Here is a 24,008-nt window from a genome sequence, read left to right as displayed (position 1 = left end):
TCGGTGCAGAACGAACTAATTCACCATATGCAATACTAGTAAAACTCTTATTTCCAAGAAAATACAGGTTGTTTGCTTCACTCTTGAGAAGAAAAAAAGAGAGTTAATGAAATAAATATTTATGAAGTGTGCAATCAGGCACCAAAGTGTTCAAGGTATGAGGTGTGTGCTTCCATTCAAACTAGTGATACTGTAATAGTTAAGGAAGCAGGTGTTTACTAAATACTGCAGCTAAACTGCAGGTGTCTTTGGCCCAGATTGACTTAGTAAGATTAGAAATATAATCAGTAATGCAATGTGGCATGTTAAATCCAGTGTGTCAATGCTGGCTGATTGAGCAATTAATATTGGGTATCTCTGAGTACTGCAAGTGGTTCAGTAACTACATTATAGTTTGCTATATATAAAAAGGTGGAAAGATTGTAATAACTGTTGGAGGAAAAAACATATAAATTCAGAATGCTGGCAGTCGTGTAGCCTTAAAATGCATGTTGCAACATGCTATCTAATTAAGCAAATACAGCGACAAATGAGTTCTTTAACTTGCAGGTTTATGTGAATGCCAAAGGTAAGAAGGAGAAGCCTCCTGTAGGGTGAGGGAGGGAGTGGAAATCTTCTTTCACAGTGCCTGGAGAAGGCATTCCACGTGCCTCTGTGCTTCTCTAGATCCTTCCATTAAGAATCTGTACTTCCTGTCTCCGAAAACCCAGCGAAGAAACACCCTATTTTCTGAATGCTATGCTCACCTTAAGGAAAAAGAAACCTCTTGTGTCAGGAGTGGAAATCTGTATTCTCAAATATCATATCCTGGAATTTCTCTTTGAAGATCTGGAATAATATTTAATTACCCACATGTTGGAGCATCATTTGGGCTCTATACGCGCAAGCAGATTCCTGCTGACAGAAGTTTGTGCACCAAACACTGATTGTGGCTTTCTCTCATCTTTCTCACTTTTCACACTGGATGGTTCTCTGTCCTTCTTACATGTATCTCTAAGAAACCACTGCCAAAATCCTGAAAGTCGTAATACTTAGTTTTCATGTTTCTGGATGTTTAATTTTCACTGGAGACTTTTATTTCTCTTCCCACTTGCTTATATCCCTCTATTGGCAATGAGTGTTGTATGCAAAGTTAAACGTGAATAGGAAATTTCTGTCCTTTCAGTAAATTGGTTCCCTTGTAACAAAAACCTTTGGGAGCATTCTTTCCTCTAGTCTGTGTTCTGGTTTTATGTGCAGCTTTCCAGGTGATCTCTCAGGCTTCATGCCTGCATCTGCAATGGAAGACTTAACCTAGGAAAGGAGAAACTCCATATGCTTGGCTGAGAATAACAATGATAAATGTCTTGTGGCAGTGAATGCATTCTCTGGAAGGCCAGTTTGTTTCATAGTAATAGTAAAAAAGTAGCAATTGTTTTGGAACTTTTGCTGTGTCTAAATTTTCTTTTTTTTCAGAGCAGGTAGAGAGCAACAGTGCCAACTTCGCTGTAGTTTGTACAACTGAGCTCCTGTTTTAGACAGATTTTAATACTGAGATGGACCAGTTACAAGTCAGAAGTTGACACAGAGTTTTAGGAAGTCATCAGAATATCAAGTTCTTCTGCACAATGCTTTAGTTGGGAGTACGTGTGCTTCTTAAGGGGTTTCTTTCTTTACTAATTTCCAATGAAGACCTTGACATAGACAATGCACATGCACATATCTGAACTTTAATGACACTTATGGGTTCAAGCAGTTACAATGTGTGTATATTAAATAGTGAAAGTCGTCTTTTTAATTGTAAATAATAAGAAAAAGCTCTCTCCCCCTACTCAAGTGCTTTTGTTTGTAGTTACAGTGATATTGAAGTACCATACACATCTAATTAACTTAAAACCAGAAAAATATATGCAAAAATATTTAGGGCCGTAGATCTCTGCCCTCCCTAATATCAGGATTTGAAAGCAAATCCAAAATAAAAAACTTCTATCAGACTAAAATTCTTAATTGTCAGTTTTAGTCCCCTACAAAATAACAAAAGTGCTTGAGATTGAGCATATTTCCTCAAGCACTAAACAAGGACTAATAGAAGTTGCTATAAGAGTTCTAGAGTATTACAGGAATCTTCTGATCTCAGCCTGAAAATAAAGCAACCTCCGTTGTTACCCAGCAAGGTTTAACTTCAGTGCAAATAAAGACTCACATAAATTTCTTTAAAATAATATTTGAACTTACCGCTACAAAACTGCTGTCTCTACATCTTTGAATTTTCTTTTTGCTTCATTTTCCATTCTGCTCCTGAAGACAAGCTGTAGACAACAGTAAATGCTTTTCTTTAAATGTTCCTTTTGTATTTTCCTTGTTCATTGCATCTGTCTTGCCCTTAGGGAAAGCCTGCAGGACATGTAAAAAAGCGATGCCAGTTCTTCAGTGGACTTGTTTTCATGGTCTCTCCTTATCTTGCAAGATACATCTGTGTGCTAGATTTAGACAAGGGAGGGTAGTTCTTTTGTTGCCCAGAATATACATACCCAAGGGGCCTTAAATAGCATTTTGGGTCCTTGAGATCCTTCATAGAACAAATGCTAACTGGTTTATGCCCCTATAGGGTCCTGCTTTTCATCTTGCTAACAGTCATTTCCTTGGTTCTTTTTTTTTTTTTAATTTGAAATTGGCTTAAGCTCTAATCCATTGCTTTAAATGGAGATTAGTTGCTACATGAACCTCTAGCACTATTTTTCATGACTCTCCCGTAGTAAAACAACTCTTAATTAAGCCTCCAGAGACCAAGTTTCACTCCCTGAAAAACAATTTTTGAATCTATATATATGTATATAGTTAGGAAGTTATTTGAAATAACTAGAACATTTTTTTGCTATCATGAATATTGACTGAAAATTGGGTTGACATTCACCTGTTTCACTACTCTCTAATTTGTCTGTTAGGTTTCCTCTTTCCCACTTGTTAGTTAATTTACACAGCAGTTTCTATCTACCTTCTTTAGTAAACTGACATGCATTATCTATTCCTTGGAGTATTTTAGAGAGAGAAACTTAGATGTTTTTTCAGAAACTTACCTTTAAACTAAGGAATTTCATAACAGCAGGCTCTTGAAAAAATATTGACAAACAAGAAAAGGAATGGTACAAAAACTTTATCAGTGGCACCAATATCAGTGTGAGAAAGGTGTACCATTTTCTTTAATAATATTCATTAGAAACCTGAAATAAAAATGGTGCAGCATAACTGACAATATAAATAGGAATGATACTTTAAACAGAATCTGAACTACTATTTTTATTGCTGCCTATTCTAGATGAAAAAAAATTGCATCAAGAACAGGATATTTAGCTTAAACCTAAGCGAGTTTGGTTCTCTTTGGCACATGTTGCATTTTGATAGTTTCCTCTGTTCACCTTCTTATGCATCTTACATCTGTGCTCTGGTTACAGGGTGACTTTTTTGACCATCACCTAGAGAGTGGCCTTGGGAGAGCATATGCTCTTCAAATTTGCTCACTTGAGTCAGCTCCTCTGGATAAACAACCTTGAAGTGCTCACTTGGTACAGACTGCAGCGCTAGGAGAGGTAGTTTGACGTCATCCTTCTTAATATGCTTGCCTAGGATAGGTGACAAATGTGCTGCCAGTTCCAGCAGGTGCTTTAATTCCGTGGCAGCCTGACAGAAAACAATTATGTTCACTTTAAAGTAGAAAGCAAGGGTGTAATCTGAAATCTCACCTACAGTTTCTCAGAGACTTAGTGATAGACCACCTACAACTTTGTAGCATTGTACCCCATATGCAACCCCACTCACAACTTGGGTTGGGCAGTGGCAGTGGGAAGAATCCAAATTTATATATTAGGCTTCATAAATCACTTTGACAGTCTCTTCTGCAAGGTCTAGAGGTGCAAACTGTTAATATTTATTCATTTAGAGTTGATTGAAGCAAGCTTCATTTCTACACTTCCTCAAAACACATGAGAGTGGCTGGGAGAAAAACAATTAAAGAGAGAGATTGTCTCATAATTCAAAACTAAATCACACACACAGACCTGTCTTATCCCACCTCTCTTTACAAATTATGTCCCAATATTAGGAATTTGTTCTGTGGGCTGACTGTACATCCTCCTTGCAAGTATAGCGAATAAAGCAATATACATGTGTGTATGTTATTTAAATACATAAATAACATTGTTAGAGGCAGCAATCTATATGTGGTGGTGCATCCCTGTCCATACTGTGACCTCTCAAGGCAGAAACCTTGAAACAGAAACCTTCACAGTCAGCAGCATCCTCAGAAGTGCTGGAGAACCAGCAGTTGCTGCAGCTGTGTTCATGGAGTGAAATCCAGGTGGGATTTTCCAGGATTGTCAAGGGAATAGCCTTAATCAAGGTAGCTGGCACGTGTGGCACTTTGTTTTTTTTCTCAGAGTAATGCTGATGTTTCCTTAGTTTGTACCCACATCTGCTGGGTATTGGCTGTGACTGCATTGCCAGTGGAGATTTGTGGTATATCAAGGCATTCTGACATTCTGCATCAGTTACAAGGTGTTGGGTGTTTTGGGGTTTTTTTGTTGGTGTTTTTTTTTGAGGATGGGACTGCTATTCTTTAAATTTATTATTTTCTTTATAATTATGCTTAGTAGCATCATTTAGCCATGGGATACTGTTGTTGAAACTTCTGCTAGTGTCTCAAACTTTGCTTCTAGGGCTCCACCTGTTGCCTTGCATATTGTATGATTTGCAAAGCTCACAGTTGAGACTTGTGACATCTCCACTATCAATGTGTGAGTGCATGCAGACTTGTCTGCAAATATAGTACCTGATGTAATGTGAGGGCTTGCTAAAGAATAATAAACAAAGTCGTAAAATAAATCTTTAGTCTTTAAGAGCTCTATTTCTGTTTGTATGACAGCCTCCATTTTTCCTTTATTGTTGTTTTATTTGTTGTTTTGAGGAAGACAGAAATAGGCCTCTATATATTATAATTTTATATAACTCTACACTATATAACTGTACTATGTACTATAGTGTTCAGCATAGTTTTTAGAGGAATTTCTCTTTCCAGTTATTGAAAAATGTAATTTATTACAGAAATTATGACAAGCTAATATAATTTTGAAAAACTTTTTTGCACACCTGGATTTCTGACTTTACAGGACATGGCTGTTATTCTCTCCTGTCATAGTTGTTTGTTATTTTTCTCTCCACAGCTATAAAATTCAGAATTTCTTTGCAATAAATTATAATTAAGCTCTTTACACATGGCATTGATTAGTTTTACTTGGGTGTCTTTTATGGAAAAGAATAATTAAAGATAAATCCAAAGACTAAAGTATATTTTGTTTTGATTCTCTTCACTCTAAGTTCAAATAAGTTTTAAATCAACAGATTTACCTCACTTTTAGATTTTGTTGCTTTCTTAATTCAGGATGTAAGCACCATTGTAAAAGTTCTGTCCTAAAAACATATCTTAAATTTCTGAGAAGTTGTGCATATAAACACACAGTTTTGTACATAAGAATCTGTTTTGATTAAACATCAGACATAGTCCAAAATTAATATTTGAGTAAAAGACAGAATATTTTTGCCAGATAGTATGGAACTATGCTAAGTTCTTGAAATTTTGTAATATATAGAAAAATTTTTGTATGCACATATGCAAATTTTTCTGTCTACACGTGTGTAAACTTTAGTTTGCATTGATTCATTGTCTAAGCAATGAAGCATGGCCATCGTACACTTCCTTTGCTGTAGTTAACTTGGATTCAAACAAAAGGCTTTGAATATCTTCTGTTTATATACACTTGAAGTGCTTTAAACTGTTACATATTGCAGTGACTTTAAGAATTTCATAAAGCTTGGTTCAGTCTATGAACAATTTGTTAATCATTAGTGCTTCAGAAGAGCCTTCATATTGTAAGGTAGGTAAAATGCCTTTTTGAGATTATTTTGCTCAGACTTCTTCTTCTAGTGCTCTGTGTCCCTGGTTGAATAACACAATGCAAAACTTAAAGAAAATTAAAAGTATTTTCAGATTTTCATGTAAATAATAAGTTTATCTATGGATGAAAATGAAGTCCAGTGTTCGGGTCTCCATTATAATTTACGTTTTGAGAGAGAGTAAACTTTTTTTTTGGGGGGGGGGTCTCTCTGTTGTACTTTCTACAATAAGTTCATGTAATAAGATACAGTTTTCATGCAGAACTTGGCCTCTGCCATGTCACAGAACAGATGAGTAAAGTTGATTTTTGAGTTTGTCAGTGTCACTAATGAAATGCTTACTGCAGGAGGTCATTCATTTCCTGAATGCCAGCTGTCTACAGAAGTGGTGTGCCTGTTAAAAAACCAAATCTGTGCAAGAATTTTGTGTTCTAGGAGCAGGAAATAAGGATAGGCATACCCATTCAAGCAGGGGTAAATAGGATGTGGATGTCAAAGCTTTGTCTTTTCTCCCTGCTGCTCACTGTGTTACATGCAGTTTTGATGATGATCATTTGTCAGTACTTGTTTTAAGTTACTTATTTCTGAAACCCCCAATGCTGAAAAGAAGCAGCAGCAGCCTCTTACCACACCCAGCTGTGTTTTACTTCTACTTTTGGCAGTCTGTCTGTACTCACTAGTCTGGAAAGGGCTGAGAGAAAAACTATTCTCTCCAAATCCATCTACCAAAGAGCAAAAAATTTCTTCCTGATGAAACTGCCTGGGTTGGCTTTTAAAGAGGTAGAGAAAGGTGATCCAAATCAAGTAATTTAGTAAAATCAGGCTGCAGTGAGCTGGTGTAGGAGCACGCAGAGGGCTCTGTTAATCTCAAGCCTACCTTTGGTGGCACATTGCTCTTTCTCAGACTGGTTTCTCTGGGCAATGCAGAGCCAAATAGAATTAAACCCCATGTGTTACTCAGTAAGGAGTTGTTGGCTTGAGACATGACTGTGCAGGGCACATTTTGTATTTGGAAAAGTCTGTCGTATTAGATCCTTAGGCATAGATTCCAATTTGGATTTTAATGCATGCAGTTGAGGTAATTTGAGATGATTTCATCTCAGTAGTGTCATTAATTCCCCAAATCAATGTAGCTTAAGCTGAGATAACACTTTGTGATGACATTGGAATAAAAAAAAGACGTCTTTATTTGTTCAAGAGCTTATTTTCACAAGATGTTATTAGCTTAGAATCTTCTCATTGTCCTAATTTTTTGAGGCCATCAGTCTAACACAGAGGAATTTGCTAGAATAAGAATTTGAACAACATTGTAGTTAAATTTGCATGGACTTTGAAGAGAGGAGGTATTTTCTGCTTTTTCTGAGAAATGGTAAAGTCTGCAGAGCAAAGCATGAGAACATCTTTTATAAACGTTGACCTTTTTCTTTCTTGGGTGTCTCTTGAGATCTTCAATTTGAAATTCCATAGAATTGTAGAATGTTGTAGGTTGGAAGGGAAACAACCAAAAGATCATCTTAAATGTCATCAATCCCAACAATCCTGCTGTGGGTTAGGACACTTTCCACTAGACCAGGTTGCTCAGAGCCCCATCCAATCTGGCCTTGGACAATTCCAAGGATGGGGCATCCACAACTTCTCTGGTCAACTTCTCCATTCTCTCACCACCCACACAGCAAAAAACATCTTACTACTGTCTGATCTAAATACTAGTGGAATTTATAGTGGAGTAAATTAGAAAAGGAGTTTATCAACACAATAAAACTACTTCTGGCTGAAAAGAAAATGAATTTTGTTGGCGGGGGATTTTTTGGGGGTTTTGTTAGATTTTTTTTCTTTTCCAAACAGTACGGATACCTTTTGAGTTGGAATGCCTTGTTGAATATAAACCACTACTTTTGTCTTAATGTGCTACATAAAAGTGCAGGGCAGGAGAACAGGAGAAGTGACTAATGTCTTAAGGAGAACAAGATTATTTTCCACGCCAAAAGTACTGGTGCAGTCTTTTTACAGTCAGAAGCTTAGAACTTTTACTCAGCTGGGTTAAGTATTGAGATCTTTTTGTGAAATTCAGAGCAAGTCCTGCAAGCAAGGTATTTTCATAGAGTATCTTCTCAAGTGGCATTTCTAGAGAGATTATTTAAAAGCAATCTAGTAATCCACTCACTCTTGATTTAAGAGTCAATCTCTAGACTATGAAATAGTTCCCTCAAGCCTCTCATATATATTTTTTTTAATCCAGCTAACTGTTAATACAAAATACTGCAGGAAAGCGTGGATCATCTAGGTGGTTGTATTATAAGTCTGCTCTTTTGTAGCTTAAGCTCACAACCTTTATCTTCATAATGGAGAAATGTATGGTCTTGTTTCAAAATATTATATGGGGAAAAAAATATATCTGATGGAAAACATTAACCAGTATTAACATGCACTGTTGGATTGGCAGCATACTGTTGCATGATTTACCTTGAACTCCTAAAAACAAACAAAAAACTTAGCTCAGGCTGAGCTGTTCTTGTTTGTTTATTTTCATGACTGGTTATTTATTGTAGTTCCTAGTGGCTGCCACCATTTTAGCAAGTCATGAGTTGTGCATAATTTTGCTTGAAAGGAAAAGTGCAGAAGTCTGAACATGGATGGACTTTAATAACTTACATTTTTCTTTTATCTAAGCTAACATAGTCCAAGTAGTAGTTATTGATAGATACCAAAGTACTATGTGAATGTGTATTCTATTTTCCATAAGTCTTCACTTGTGTTTCTATGCTTTTTTTTATCCTTGTGTACTATTTAGCTGTACTTAAACAGCTTTTATGTATTTCTTCTTGAATATGTGAATAGTTAATTCTTTAAAACTCTACATTTTTCAGTGCATTTTGTTTAGCCTGGAGAGAAGGAGGCTCAGAGGTGAACTTACCACTCCCTATAACCACCTGAGAGGAGGTTGTAGCCAGGTCTCTTCTGCCAGGTAACAAGTGATAGGATAAGAAGAAATGCTGTCAAGTTACACCACTGAAAATTTGGATTGAGTATTAAAAAATTTCTTTACTGGAAGGGTGGTCAGACACAGGAGCAGGCTGCCCAGGGAAGTGGTGGAGTCACCATCCCTGAAGGTGTTTATTAGATGTGGCTCTTGGAGATGTAGTTTAGTGGTGGACTTTGCAGACAACCATAATGATTGTATGGCTATTCAAAGCCCACAGGCAGATAAGAATTGCAGAGTAATGACATATAAATTTCAATAGATGTAAAAAAAACTTGCATTAATTGTGCAAATTTCATTAGTATGTGAAATTTATTGTTCTGTTTGGTGAGAGAAAAAGAAAAAACAGAAAAATTAATATTGCACTAAGCTTGTTACAGCCGTAGAAGTACAGTAAACTATTTATTAATATCCTGCTTTCCTACTTAGGGTTGGAAAGGTGTGTCCTAATTAAATATGAAGCAGAGAGTGTCATGTCTTCATTTAAAATAGTTTTCATTTTGTGGAGTTCAGCCTAGACATAATTGAAGTTTTCAGAAAAATTGTACAAGTTCCTTTTTGTATTTGCTAGTTGCTTTTATATTTGTAGACCAGAAAGAGACTGTGTTTTTAGTTTATTTCCTACATGGAAGGCTATTTGGTTTGTACACTGCACATAAGAATACAGAACTAAATTAATTGCTTGCCTCTGGAAGCTGAAATACAGGAAGAGGCTTGTAGAAATTACTAAAACTTATCTTAATAAAGGTGCTGTGTGCATGCCGTATTCTCTCAGTAAGTTTTTTGATTTCTGTTTTTTTTTTCATTTCCCAGTTCATAAAGGGATGATGTGATCCATGTCTGAGATACTGTGAGGCTGGGCTCAGGGACATGAGAAGTTTTTACCAGGCTTCTGTTAGGGCTCTGTCTCTTTTCCTCCCTCCTGCTGTTACCATGACATATCAGGTTTCCAAAGGATATGTTGTATTCTGACAATAAAATGTTCCCATTAAGATCAAAATAAGAAAAAAAGTATTGAAATAAGCTACCACCATAATGTGGCCGTGTAAAGGAATGAAATGGAACGAAACAAAACGAGTAATGACATTGGCAAATATTTTTTTGCAGATAAAGGTGTAATTTTACTTGTTTCAGAGGATTCTTCTCCCCTTTTTTTATAGGTGATCCATGTAAAGCATTTATCACTTGAGCAAGTTTCTTTTCTTTTAAAGAAAAAACCCAAAAGGAATGAAAAATCATTACTGAGAAATTTCATATGTCCAATTCAAAATCTCTTTGTGCAAGTAATCTCTAATGGTTTCTTGTCTGTGTTTGTGTTTGCTTTTGTCATTTTGAATTTCCATATAGCATTGCTGGAGGGGGAAAGGAGGAATCATCTTAGTGTTTGTACATATTTGGCTTTCCTCAAACAGTTGTAACACTTTTCAGACATGGAAGCAGGTTGGGGTTTTTTTATGAGATCAAAGCTTACTTTTTCCCTTGACAAAGAAGTTTTTTCTTAAAGGCAGAAAAAGCAATATGTGCAGTATATTTTCATCTTGGCCCCTAAAAAAGCTGTATCTCTTCTTTGTGTACAATGCAATGACAGCATGAAATGTAGTACTTTAAATGCATTCATATTTCAGTAAATTGAAACACTATTTTTGGAAATAATATTTTTTAAGAAATGAATGAGTGAATACAGAATTAATTCCAGCAGTTATGTGCAACTTTGGGGTAGGAAAAGGAGCAATTCATCTGAACATATGTTTTTAGTAAAACATTGATCAAGGAAAAAGAGGTGTCTACCTAAATGACATTGCTTTTATTATTTTGTACACTAGTTCAGAGGTACTTATTTCAAAACTGAAAAACAAATTAAAATTTTATCGTGATTTAAGCGGCCATAATGTAATCTGGAATAATTTCTGCTCTGATTCTCATTTATCAGTCTAAATTTGTTTTCTGTCTGTTAACTTGGTGTCACAAGAAAAATCTAAAATTCTTAGCTAGTTTTGTCTTGAAAGGCTCACAGTTTTGTTATGCCTTCAGCTGATTCATGTCTTGATGCTAATTTGTTTATGTTTTGAGCATGAGATGAATACTGTGATGTTTGCCTCTGTGTGTATAGCAAATTGTTGAATTTCAAAGAAGGGTTAGCTGTCCACTGCAAATAAAGAGGCATGAGATAATGGAATGAACGAGGGGATGGTTCATTGTGAACCTCTTTTTCTTGGAAGTTAAATCTCAAAGGTTCACAGTTCTAGACCATTCTTTTACAACTATTTACTTGCTTCCTAACCTCTCTTGACCAAAGTTATTTGAAAAAAAAATCATGTGTGAAGACAGATAACCAATCTGATTTTGTAATCATCCCTTCCTCAGGTGCCACCAGAACAAACCATCCAAAATTCAGCTTTTCCTCCCACCTGCACCACAGGGACAGTCAGGAAAAGCACTGGATCACTTTCCAGTGATATGCTCCATACTAGAGTTCTTGATGTATGGGTTGATATGTGTGTGGAGTTACGTATATAATGTGCCCATTGTCAGGAAATGGAGTGTGTTAGTGGTTCTTGGGTTTCCCAGCTATTTGAAAATATTTTCTGCACTAAACCCTGAGAATTGGGGGACCAATTAAAAAACTGACCTGTTATTAGGGAGCAAATGTCCATTATCTTTTCTCTTACCTTTCTGGCTGATGAGAATGTTTACCTGAAGGAAGGGGAGTGGAATCATACCGCTTAACTCAGGGCATATTGTGGCTCTTCTTATGCCTCTTAAAGCTGATTTTTAAGGCAAGTCCTCTTCAGAAGTACAAGGGAAGGGAGAATGTGAAGGAGTAACTAAACATGCAGAAAGGGCTTCTTTTGGCCACAACTGCTTTTTCAAAAGCTGTAGTAACATTCTGTTAGAGTCTATTTTCTTTCTGTATTATGTTTTAAATTTCAACAAACAACTGTTCTCTCAATATTATGAGATTTATTTTTTCCTGTCTCCTTACATAACAAAAACAACAATGACAAAAAAGAGGAATGCCTTCCTGCATAATTCAGCCCTGTTCCTATAGGTTTTGGTGGCTGTTTTGTAATTCACCTGCTTCTTGCAGCAAAGGTGCCATCACAGTACCAATTCCTTAAAGTCCCTTTTTTTTTTCTGAGCAATGGTTTTGCTTCAATTTTAAAAACTGTTGCCTGCTATCTATTTTTTTTTTTTTTTGCTATATTTTCTTTTCCTTTTTTTTCCCCCTTTTTCCTGCTTCTAGTTGTGCTGACAGTAGTTAACATAGAGGTGAGTCAAGACTATCTTTACATTGTGAATCCAGCCCATTTTGCCATCAGGATATTTGTAAAGGTCTGCCCCAGCCTGCACTGTAGTTGTGGTCTCCATGTGCCCACTCATACTGGAAGACCAGCAATTATTCTGGTGTAACTAATTGTAGATTAGTATTAGAAGGTGATGCTCCTCAGAGGTTGCTTCTTAATTACAGCCTTTCTTTGTCCTCTCCTGGAGTTGTAAACAGTCATAAAAGAATTTTAATAACATACGAGCTTTATATTGCTATGTTATTTTAATTTTCCTTTTTTGTTCTTATACTCTGAGATGTGACAAAGGATGGCTCAAGGATCAGGCTTAAGATGCTTAAAAAGCAGATGTTGTGACACTTGCTTTCATATAAGATGTGCATGCATAATGTCCACTTGAGGCAGTTGCAAATCTATGCTACATTTTAAAATCTGATGCAGTGAACATTCCAAGGCTCAGAATTTTTGTGGAAGCAGCACATCTTAATGATTCTAAATGAATTCTGATTTTTAACATTCTTCAGGTGTAGTCTGATCTTGCAATTCTTGCCTTGTATCTTGCAAAAAGTTCAAAATATCTCTTTGAAAACTGTATAAGATTTGGTCCCTAGTCTAGTAAGAGGGAGAGAGAAGACCAGGGCAATTACTGCTTTGAACAGGTCAGAATTACATCATCAGAGGTTTCTCTCATTAATACATTCCTTCTGTGCATCTTCATTAATAGATCTCATTTACAGACAAGACATTTCAATTTAAACAATGCATTTTCTGTTCAAGAACAGTTGACATTATTATGCAGACTAATAGTCATAAGTATTTTAATTGATTATCAGGCAAATGAGACTCTTCTTGAAACCTGCCCTTTTTGTAGCATGACAAAATACCAGAGACCCTGTCTTTAAATCTCTAACTGTTCTTTCTGGAAAAAAAACCCCAAACCTGAAAATTTCAATACCCATTTCCACAATGAAAAAAACCAAAACAGCAAACAAACAAAAACCCCACCAACAATCCAAATAACCTTGCCTTAGACATCCTTATTGTGATTGACTCTAATGAGCAGAGATCTTTCAACAGATTATGCTGTCACCATAATAATATTATGCTAGGATTTTTGAAATATGTTAAAACAAATAAACATGACTTAGAATTGCTTTCAAATGTCTGGTTAGAGTTTTACATAAACCACTTATCTTTCATTTTTTATGCAATGGTATCTTAAAAATAAAATCCCACACACAACTAAAACAATCAAACAAAGCCCCAAACTGTGAAGCTAACGATGAACAAGTTGAAGGGGGGGAGGAAAAGACTCCAAAACAATGAAAGCAAAAAGTCAATAAGTTGATGCAGGATGTTCTTCTGACATACACATAAATGATATTTATACAAGCATAAATATTTACCATCCAATGAGGATACTGCTTTTGAAATGCAAAGCAAAGCAGCAGTTTTGTTCTTTGGAATATCAGTGTATTTCAGAGCTAATTTACTTCCCGGATAAAGAGTCAAATTATTGTGAGAGGAACAATAAGGAAATTATTTCCACTTCATAACGTTTAAACTGGTTATGATACTTGATTAATCTGTTTATTTAACAGTAAGCAAAAAGCAAATGAGTCATGATGTAAATGTACTGTTTAATTTGGCATAGGCCTAATGAGAGTTTGTAATTCTCGAGGCTTCCTCTTTTCTCCTCAGGTTGCTCAAAATATTCACACTTTCATAAGGAGGATTTTGGCAGACTTGTAATTCCCTAGCTTAAATAGTCAGTTAATTTTTATTCCAGGAATGCCATTCTTCTCTAACCATTCTTCTTAATCTGTCTGTTAGATGTTTCTTGAGCAGCCCCATGTTTTCCCTTGAGTTATTAGCTAAAAATTCCTTCTAAAACCCAGCAATCATACTGTGTTGGTTTGAGTGGAAATGCCCAAAAAGCAGTGCATAATGCTGTGTTGTGCTGCATTCCATATGGGGATGGGTGGTTTTGGTATGTCTTTAACTAGAGCTAGAAAACACCAAACCAACATTTGTGTTGGCTACTATTTGTAGCTATTATCACTCTTTCCCAAGATAATACCTTATGCTGAGTTACTCTTACAGCTCATGCTGTGTATTGATTTCACAAAAGGGTTTAGTATGGGCATTTGAAAGTAGCAGGATAAGAAGATTGGTTTTACCTGTTGCCCACACTCAGAGTTCTTTCTCTACATGTTCAGTTCTCTTCGTGAATCTCCTTATAACATTTACTTTAATAACTATAGAGAAATGGATTATTTAGCTAATATGTCTTCTCTCAGGACTATATTAAACTATTAACAAAGTGATTCTTAAAATGTGGATTTTGTATTTTTATTTTCCCCAGCATGTTTGAGTTTTACAGGTGGCTCATATTTCATTCACCCCTCAGCAGCAGCCCTGAAGCCAAAGGTGTAGTTGGCCAATCTTTTCCACTGTCAGTCCATGGCATTTATTTTCATCTGTTGTGTAAGAAACCCAAAGCAACACCAAAAATCCCACACAAAACCAAGCTGCAAACAAAAAAGTCCAAAACCTTAACCTGATATGACCTTGACTCCTCAGTGCATGTTTATTTATCATCAGTCTTATTTATTCTTTTGCTGCAAGGTAGAAGTACAATAAAAATTTGAATGTCTTCCTGTTAAGTAGTGAAATTTAAGTAATTGTAGAAAGAAAATGTCCTGCTGAACAGTAGGAAGGCTGGTTATTGCCGGGGCTATGTTTTTTTATCAGCTCACTCAAGTGAGTCTCTTTCTTGAAACTAATTATTTGAGGACACTGTCAGAGAAACTTGCAGCTCTTCTCATTTGGAAGATGTTTTGTATTGTGAGACAATGCTTACATACAATTCTGGATCACAATATTTGCCTTTCTCCTTAATGATGGGTTTGGATGTACTGACCAAGCACTACACACATTATGCTGTATTGGTGTTGTCCCACTCTATAATAATTGAGCAACTGGAAAATAAATCTGTATATTCCCAGTCTTTATTTTCTGAACAGTAATTATGGTCAGAAACTTCTTTGCTACATGTTGCCATGATGTTTAATTGCTGAATAGGGAACCTGAAAGGATTTCAATGTAAAAAGTTTCCTATCTAATATGATGTGTGGCTAATTTCAGAATCATTTTACTGTTATTTCACTTTCCAGTGTGTAAAATTCTCTGCTAACATTCAAGATTTTCTGTGTGAGAATTTTAGAAGTTGATATGAAAATTTGTATTCCTTTCTTTATTCTATAAACTTTTATTTTCAGAGTAGGATATTGAATTTTACTCTCTATGATGGTTTTGGAATATTGGGGTTTCCTTTGGCCAAGGACAACTAATTCTTAAGCAAATATCCTTATATATCTAAAATATGGCTTTAGTTAGGTATTAGTTCCACCTAGGATTTCAGCTGTTGTGTAGAATTGTATGTAGAAACAAATACACCAATTCAGTGCATTTTTTAATATTATGTTTATTTATATTTGTGTATATACAAGTTCATAGCAGGAGACATTACAGTAACAGGTTTCTTTGAAACGGTGCTGAGTCCTTCAAACAAAACACGGATTGTACCTTCCAAATTCACAAATCACTTATGTAACATTCAGAAAACAAATAACTCCATTTCCTTATCTGAAGTGAACTTAGAAATACCACTGATTGTTTTTCTGCATCAGAGGAGTCTTAATGTTGGCAGCCACAGCCTTGAGACTGAGGCCTCTGCACTCTTTAAGAAATGTGCAACAGTGCCCAGGTGCTGTTTGGAGTTTTCCATTTCTTTGAGAAAAAAGTAGTGTAGCAGTATGATGCTATGCCTTTTCAAAGACTTCTACAGTAATTACATAATTCTGGTTCTGAAAATACCTTAGTAAGTGCCCAGGTTCACTGAAAGCAATGGCAGACAAGAGCTGTTTAAAATTGTGAGGATCTTGAGAAGGTTTTTTTCTAAAACAAGTGTTTTTAGGAAGTTTATAAATACATTCTCAGCATTGCAGGGTTGAACCAGCCTCAGGTGGAGGGCAGGAGGCAGCTGGCAGAAAGAAGCTTTAATTTCAAAGCAGCGATACATGAGTCTAGGAAGAATCTTGGCAATGTACTCCTTTGAGGACATTAGGTAAGAAGAGGTTTAGAGGTGCAGCCAGAAGTATACTCTGATGGCTTATTTGTACTGTTTCAAGAAAACCAGAGCTTCTCACAACACACCTTCTGTTTTGGTTGCTGACATCTATTTTAGAATGCTTTTTTTGCCCCCTATTTTGTTTGAAGTTTATTCCAAATTTTAATTTCAAATTTTCCTCGTATTGTACTGTTAGCAAATGCATAGTTATTATTTAAGTAATTAGATTTGTTCCTGTAATAAGAACAGGATAATACTGAACTTTAATTTTTTATTTACTTTAACTTTCCTGTGCACCACACACTATGTAAATGGTCTTTTTCCTCTGTTTACTTTTTTTTTTCCTCTTAATTCTTTATATGCTCTTTCAAAATTAGACAATGAAATTCTTACCAGTAACTAAACTGCTGCTTGTTGGGTATCCCAGGGCAAATAGATTGATGCCTTTCTTGGACTGCTCAGCCTTGTTCTAAATTCACTTTGTAAGCCCATTGACCTGTCAGTTGTGGTACCAGTTAATAATTGGCAGTGCACCAAACTGAAAGATCTAGCTAGAACTTCTCTGACTGCATCAGCTGTTAAAAAAGTTTCTTGATATAGATTTGTGTTGTTTTGCTAGATTGGGGGGGGGGGTTTGTCTGTTTTGTTGTGGGTTTTTTTTAACCTTTGCAATGTGTTCTGCAATATTTCTGTTCCTAAATATTTTAGTGAGCTTCTGGAAGTCGTTGACTAAATAATGTATACTCTGCCATGTTCACATTGAGCCTGGTGGAAATGTCACAGTACCAAAGTCAGTCTCTTGTTTTTTACCGGGATGCAGCTAATAGGAAACAACAAAATGGGAACTGTTTCAGTGTGAAAGCACCACAAAGAGTTTAGTTGCTACTTTACTGTTTTTAAATACTGTATGAGGACATTGAGTAAGTGGTAAGTCAGAAATATATTATTCTACACTGGGAGAGGAGGCCTGAAGTGTACACATTCACACCTGAAAGTTTCTAAGAGTGGATTAATAAAATAATTATCCTCTCAAGGTCTCTTCTAGCCTAGGTAACTTCTCATGGTACTTTTTTTTTTTCTTGTCTGTTAGTATGAACTGCAGCAACTCTTGCTCTGCTCAGTAAACATTCAAGGGAAAATGTTCATCTGCCCTTAGAAACTGAATACTGTTTTCAGTGAGGCCACTGGTATTTTATTGAGTACTCTTTGATAGAACTTTACAAATAATTAAATGAAAGAATAATTTATTCCAGTTAAATATTTTGGGGTTTTTTTTCTGTGTAACTAGAGTTTGGCTAAATACCAGCATGTGGGCATAACTATCATGTGATCTTCTTCTGTTGAAAAAGAAAGTAAGTCATAGTAAGAAATGCTATGGCCTGTTTACTATGCCTGTGCCTGGTTGTTCCTCTATGTAAGAAATCTTCTCAGGCATCCAGCCCTTCCTTATAGAGATGCAGAATTGGTGCTTCTTAGGGGAATTCTTTATTTCTTATTATTTGGTTTGGGTTTTTTTCTGCAATTTAGCTGGCAAAAGAGAGATCTGCATTTGAAATATGAGAACTGAACAGTGCCACTTAGTATGGTTGGAATTTTTGTTGGAACAATTGGAATATTATCTCCTTTAAGAGCCTGGAACTGTTTTATCAGTGTTTATAAAATTGTGTGGTACAATAGCTCCCAACTTGTAAACATCATTAGAAAATGAGAGGAGACAGAGCAACTCTTGATGGGAAGTGGGAATGGGAGAGAAACAACAGGAACTGTGTCCCTGTACAGAGTAATGTGTCCCTGTGTGATTTAGGGCAAGCGTTTTAAGGACTCAGTCCTTTCCCATGTCTTGGATACATTGGAGGCACCCTTGTGTTTCCACGTGAATGTGTCATCCCAGAGGAGATGCATTCTTTGATCCTTTAATACAGGGAGTGTTAAATGTTCCCTCCCTTCTCCCCTAGGAGACGTGGAAGATCCAAGCTGCAAAACAAATGTGGTGTTTATCCTGATTTTTAGCTTTCATTTTGTCTAGCCTGTGTTTCATGCAGAAGTTAAAATATAATTGTTTGCCTGAATTGATTTTGTTAGTCTTTTCTGACCCAATATGTCATTAAATACCAATGCTAGAAGATTAACATATGCGAAGGCCTTCATGTTATCTAACCCAGGTGTATCAGGAGTCTACTTAGAATTTCACTTAATTTTATTTTTGTATGGATTTCAAGACTATAGGAATGCTTGCAGTGAGGCTCATTCTCTCATCATTCAGAGACAGTATAGCATTGTTTGGGTTTGATAGTAAGAAGAAGATTTTAAGATGTTAAGAAGAATATTTGATACAAATATGAGTAAATACAGAATTACTTAACACCCAAGAGCTGTACAACTAGGGAAGATGAAGATCCATTGTTTGAAGTGTTTATTGTTTGAAGTAATGATAAATACCATATGCTATCTAAATCTGATTTACATTGATTCTCTGTATAGCTTGCAGACTGTTGCACTGTCATCATTGTTCACAAAAGGTAGTGAAATTAAATTCAAAGCAGTTACAACTCCTGGATGACTTTATCATCTGACTTCTGTAAATTGGTGGAACTCCACATACTTTGATAGATGTACTTTAAGGTGGAATTTTTGAAATTCCAACTTTTGTTGGAATTTTTGTCCCAATGCGTCCGGTCTCCAACTCATCAGATTTAAATAGGATCTTTTTGTGGTGTTTTAGATCATTTAAAACCTTGTTTAGCTTTATGCACCTAATTAAACTTCTTACCTTTGTTGTATAAAATAAACTACTTGTTTTAACTGCTTTTAAAATATTTAGTGTCATCGTATTTAATTCAAAATGCAAAGAACTCCTAATAACATCTCTTGAAACTGCCTGCTCCATCTTTTAAATATGCCTTCAGTTCTGCTTAGGCTTATTCTTTCAGAGAGCATTGCTACTAAAGATGTCTAAAGAAGAGAGATCAAGAAAACTTTATTGACCTGTGCAGATCAACTTTAAAAGAATTCACAGCAGCCTAACTTCTTTGTGGTGTTAATGCATTTCTATCCTCATAAACAAGGGTGACATAAATTTTAATTATGGTAGTAGAAAGTTAATTTATTTGTTGGAATTGCCATCTTGAAATCCTGTACATAATAAAGTTGTCCAGCAGTGCACAATATGCAAGAAATAGCAAACTTCAATTAATTCCTAGATAAAATTAGCATGCATTGCACTTCAAGGATTTGTCTTTGTTTTGTTTCTCTAATCAAAACTTCAGTTAATTTCAGCTTTGTTCTCTGCCTCCCCCCTACATTAGTTCCATTGTCTTGATTTGCATCATTTGTGGCAGCTGGCTTCTTATCAATCTGTAGTTTAGACTCTTACATCAAACAGTAAATTAATTAGAGGAAAATAAATCCCAGTTATACTTCTTGGTAACTGTAGAAGCCTCTAAGCATAGAAGTGAATGTTGCTGATTCTTGTCGGAGATGAGAAGTGTAACAGTGGGGAAGGAGGCAGATGATGCTTCACATTCAGTGAACTGATAATTATCTCTAGCAGCAAGTGTTGGTCACCTGTGCCTTTTCTTTCCTAGTCCCTCCTATTGTTATGAAGCTAAACTAGAAAAAAATAGCATTTAAAAAAGTAGCATTTAAATGTAAGTTTTTTTAATAGGATGCATGGCCTTAATGTATTGCAAGAAGCAGATTCATCCTAAATGTTACTTTCTTTTCCCTATACCACAATTTAAAAACATAACCAAAACTGCTTCAATTCATTCTGTTACAATTTATGAACTATTTTTCTTCCTATAAAGAGAAAGCAAGGGACCCTTTTACATTCATGCCACTAGTACAAAAGGCTCAGGAGCATATTCTCCAGAAGATGCTCATAGACACAGACTGTCAAAGTACATGCGGACTTTAGACCTCAGCTTGTGTTTTTGGGAACAGAAAGTATCGTATTGTTTTAGTTTTAGTGTTTAGTTTTTAACAGTCAAATTGCTGCCCTGTACTAAATTCCCTTTTTTTTCTTAATAGCCATTAGTAATAGTTAGGAAATTAGGACTACTTTTAGTATTTTGCTACATTTATATTGTTCCTTTTAAAAAGCCAAGACAACAGAACGGCATTGGAAACAGATTAGTTACTGTGGTGGGGAAATAGGCAAAGCGAGTGGAGGTGAGAGAGTCATTACACATTATAAACCTGAAGGAAGTCTGCTCTACTTACAGTGAAATAATCTATGGAAATGATGGGCTAGTTCAGTCTAATTTATTTGCTATCTCCTATTGCTTATTTCCCCCATTGTTGTTTCTTTCTTGAACAAATAGGTATGATTTTGTTGCCTATCAATTCAAGATACGTGTCATCTCTGTCTTTCTGATGTTTTTTGCTGTCTCTAGCTGAACTATCTCTTGTGGTTCATCTTTTCAATAGTGTGCAGATCACGAAAGAAGGTAATACCTTGTCTAGCTCTTCAGAGAATATTGAATTTGGTTAGATACTGTGTCTGTTTTGCAGCAATATCTTTCCTCATTTTCCAAACCGTATTGTTAGCACAGTTTAAGAGCTCAATCCAGCATTATTCCAAGGTCATTTTGTAAGTCCTGCTGTGATTCTGATTCTTTTATATTTGTCTCCAGTTTTGAGCTGAATATGAAATTTAGTGGTTTAGCTTTTGAATAGGAAATTTAATTTACAACTTGTCAGTTCGTTTACAAAGCGGATACCGCTCTGAAGGACTCTCCTAAATATATATGAGGCTTTTCTCTTTTGTCCTCTATTCATTTCTTTGTTCCCATGAAGCACAGAATTACAGAAATCATTTCACAAATTGAAGTTCACAGTTGTCTCTGCTGCCTGTGTCCTCCAGGCCTTCTAGGCAGTGCAGATGGGTGGTGGATGCACATGTAGGGTATCCAGCCAGGAATCTCTTGCCTTCCCTTGGCATCCCTGCCCTCTGTCAGCCCACAAAGCTCCAGTTCATTGACAAAACTTGAGTAACAGTTTGTGGAAATGTGAGGATCCTTTTACGATTCTTTTTTCGTTTGTTTGGTTTAGTAGAAAAGCTCTTAAATGTCATTATATTACTTTCCATACCTATTTCCAGGTACATGTTTTTGTCTCTGTTTTATAGTGAGTGGGTGTTGTGTAATCTCTGAAATGTTTGTCATTAATCAACTGTCATGGGCTTTGAAATGAGTGTTTAACTTGCAGGGTCCTTGATACCATTTAATCCTGTGTCAAATGAATAGTCCAAAATGTCAGAGAGTCTGCAGGACAATAGGTTTTATCATGAGTTAGAATTATTAAGTCCATTTGGAGTTGTCTCAATCTGTAATAATGACAATATATAAACCAAGAAAATTTTGGATACATCAAAGTCACTTAAAATACAGAGTCCCAAATGAGGTTTTGCTTTGAGATTTGCTTTGGAGATTCTACATAAGAGAAGCTATACTTTTTCTTGACTGAATGTTAACCTGTTTTGTTCTTTTTGAATGTGGTCCAGGTTTGAATAAACCTATTCTTTGTCTTCAAGTGAAGTCTGGTCAGTAGTTTTTTGGGCTAGATAATCTGGGTGAGACTGGCAGACTTGTGAAGCCACTGCTATAAAAAACCAAATTGAGATATAATGGCACTTACTTACACAGAAAAACTTTTGGGAATTTTTAAAGCATGGCATGATAACATGGAGTTCATAATTCGTCACTTTATACTTCCCCTGGAGTCCATGGATATTTTGCTCTTGTAGTTTTAACGGCCAAACAGCCTTGCTAACACAAATGGAATTTCTGAGAGACGTATTAAAAAATGAGAGACATAATAATAAAATGACTGGTTTCTATATGGAAGCAGATTCTTTGGAATTTAAAACTTTTAGAAAGGAAATACACGTCAATATATTTTGCATTAGCAGGCTTAGTATATTCTTAGCATGTGATTTCATGTATCCTTAATATTTTTAAATGCAGGTAATGAATTTGGACATCCAGAATGGCTTGACTTCCCCAGAATAGGGAATAATGAGAGCTACCACTATGCCAGAAGACAGTTTAATCTTACTGAGGATGATCTTCTTCGCTATAAATTCCTAAATGCCTTTGATAGAGATATGAATAAATTGGAGGAAAGATTTGGCTGGCTTGCATCTCCCCAGGTAAGCTGTATATATAAAATGATAAGTTTTAGTCACCAGTTTGGGTACGTGTGTAGAGCACTTTCAAATTTGCATGCTGAAATTTCAAACAGTGCTTTATTATGAGCTGTGTAATGCCTCACCGTATATTTCAAGCTGTCACAATATGGCACTGAAATATCTTCCACAGATAATAGAAACCTGAAACACTCTCCTCTAGCTTCATAACAAGGTGTTTTCCTATTATTTTCCCTATTTTTATTCAGTAACTGTGGATTGCATAAAGCAGACTATAAAATTGTCTGTAATCCTATCCAAGGATTGCTTTGCAAAAGTATAAGTTGTTCTGACATTACACTTTATAAAAATAATTACTCCATTTCTGAGGAAAAACTTTCAGCAAAGTCTAGTGTAAGTTATAGTCTCCTAGTCATCAACCTGCTGCTTCTGCATTTGCATTTTTTACACTGGTATCACACTGTAATTTTTATGAAAGATCAATTGTTATAATTTCTCAGTGTTTAATTATTTTATTCTAGTCCACTTCAAAGAATAATCCACTTTAAAGATTTTTTTTAATTGATGCCTTGTTATTTATTAATGGCTTTAGCAAATAAAACAAAGTATGCGCAGCCATTTATTGTGGCTTATCAAAGCCATTTCTCACACAGATTGCTAAAAAAACACACAAAAAAAACATATTGAGTGCTTCATTTTCTGAATTAATAATACTATATGTGATGCAGATCCCCATAACAAATAGGCTGAAGATTTCATTTGACAAAAGAAATGCATTTTTTACTAAAGGAAAGTGTGATGAAAAGACCATGTTACCAATCTTTGAGCAGGAATTTTTCGAGTGCTCTATGCTGAACAGGCCTCTACCTCTGTAATTTTATGTTGCCTTGTAAAAAGTAAGCTACAGCTTAGTAATCAAAAACTTTATATGAAATTTCATAGATAAACAATTTCAGTTTGCATGTTAATGCCTTTAGTTCTATTCCTTGAATATTTACTTGGATTACTTGAAATGAGGTACAGAAGCAAAATCTTTTTAAAGTGTTGATTTTTTTCTTTTCCCCCTAGGCCTATGTGAGTGAAAAGCATGAATCCAATAAGGTCATAGCATTTGAGAGAGCAGGTCTTATTTTTATTTTCAACTTCCATCCATACCAAAGTTATGTGGACTACAGAGTGGGTATTGAAACTCCAGGAAAATATCCTTTTCTTTACTGTTCTGCTTGTGAGGAAAAGTTTTAGAAATTGAAAGCTGATTTTATGTCTTTTTTTCCTAATATGAATCCAACCTGTAGTTAAAAGGTAAGAAATCACTAATTTGTCACCAATATAATATTGCTTTAATTCTTTGCGTACACCAAAAAAAAAAATCTATAAATTAGTCGTCTTCATGAGAGAGAATTTTGTAGAAAGCAAAAGTAAAAAAATGGAATGTAAAGATTTTTGAAGCTGTTTTTTGGAATTCTGTGGAGGAATGAGAAAGCAAGTAACTCCTACTTCTTAAAAACACAGCAGAAAGCCACCACAGTGGGATGATGC

General features: G+C 35.6%; 1 protein-coding gene across 1 annotated transcript in view; it reads left to right on the top strand.

The window, feature by feature from the left end:
• Positions 1 to 24,008, top strand: part of GBE1 (1,4-alpha-glucan branching enzyme 1) — a 138,026-nt gene that overhangs the window by 96,444 nt on the left and 17,574 nt on the right. Inside the window, exons 13-14 of the mRNA XM_036399098.2 lie at positions 22,288 to 22,472; positions 23,538 to 23,668. Coding sequence (XP_036254991.1) covers positions 22,288 to 22,472; positions 23,538 to 23,668 — 316 coding nt within the window. The remainder of the gene's footprint in view (positions 1 to 22,287; positions 22,473 to 23,537; positions 23,669 to 24,008) is intronic.

Source organism: Molothrus ater, chromosome 2 (genome assembly GCF_012460135.2).
Source record: "Molothrus ater isolate BHLD 08-10-18 breed brown headed cowbird chromosome 2, BPBGC_Mater_1.1, whole genome shotgun sequence".
Classification (NCBI taxonomy): Eukaryota; Metazoa; Chordata; class Aves; order Passeriformes; family Icteridae; genus Molothrus; species Molothrus ater.
The sequence above is the reverse complement of the archived record's forward strand: the minus strand, read 5'-3'. Positions and strand labels throughout refer to the sequence as shown.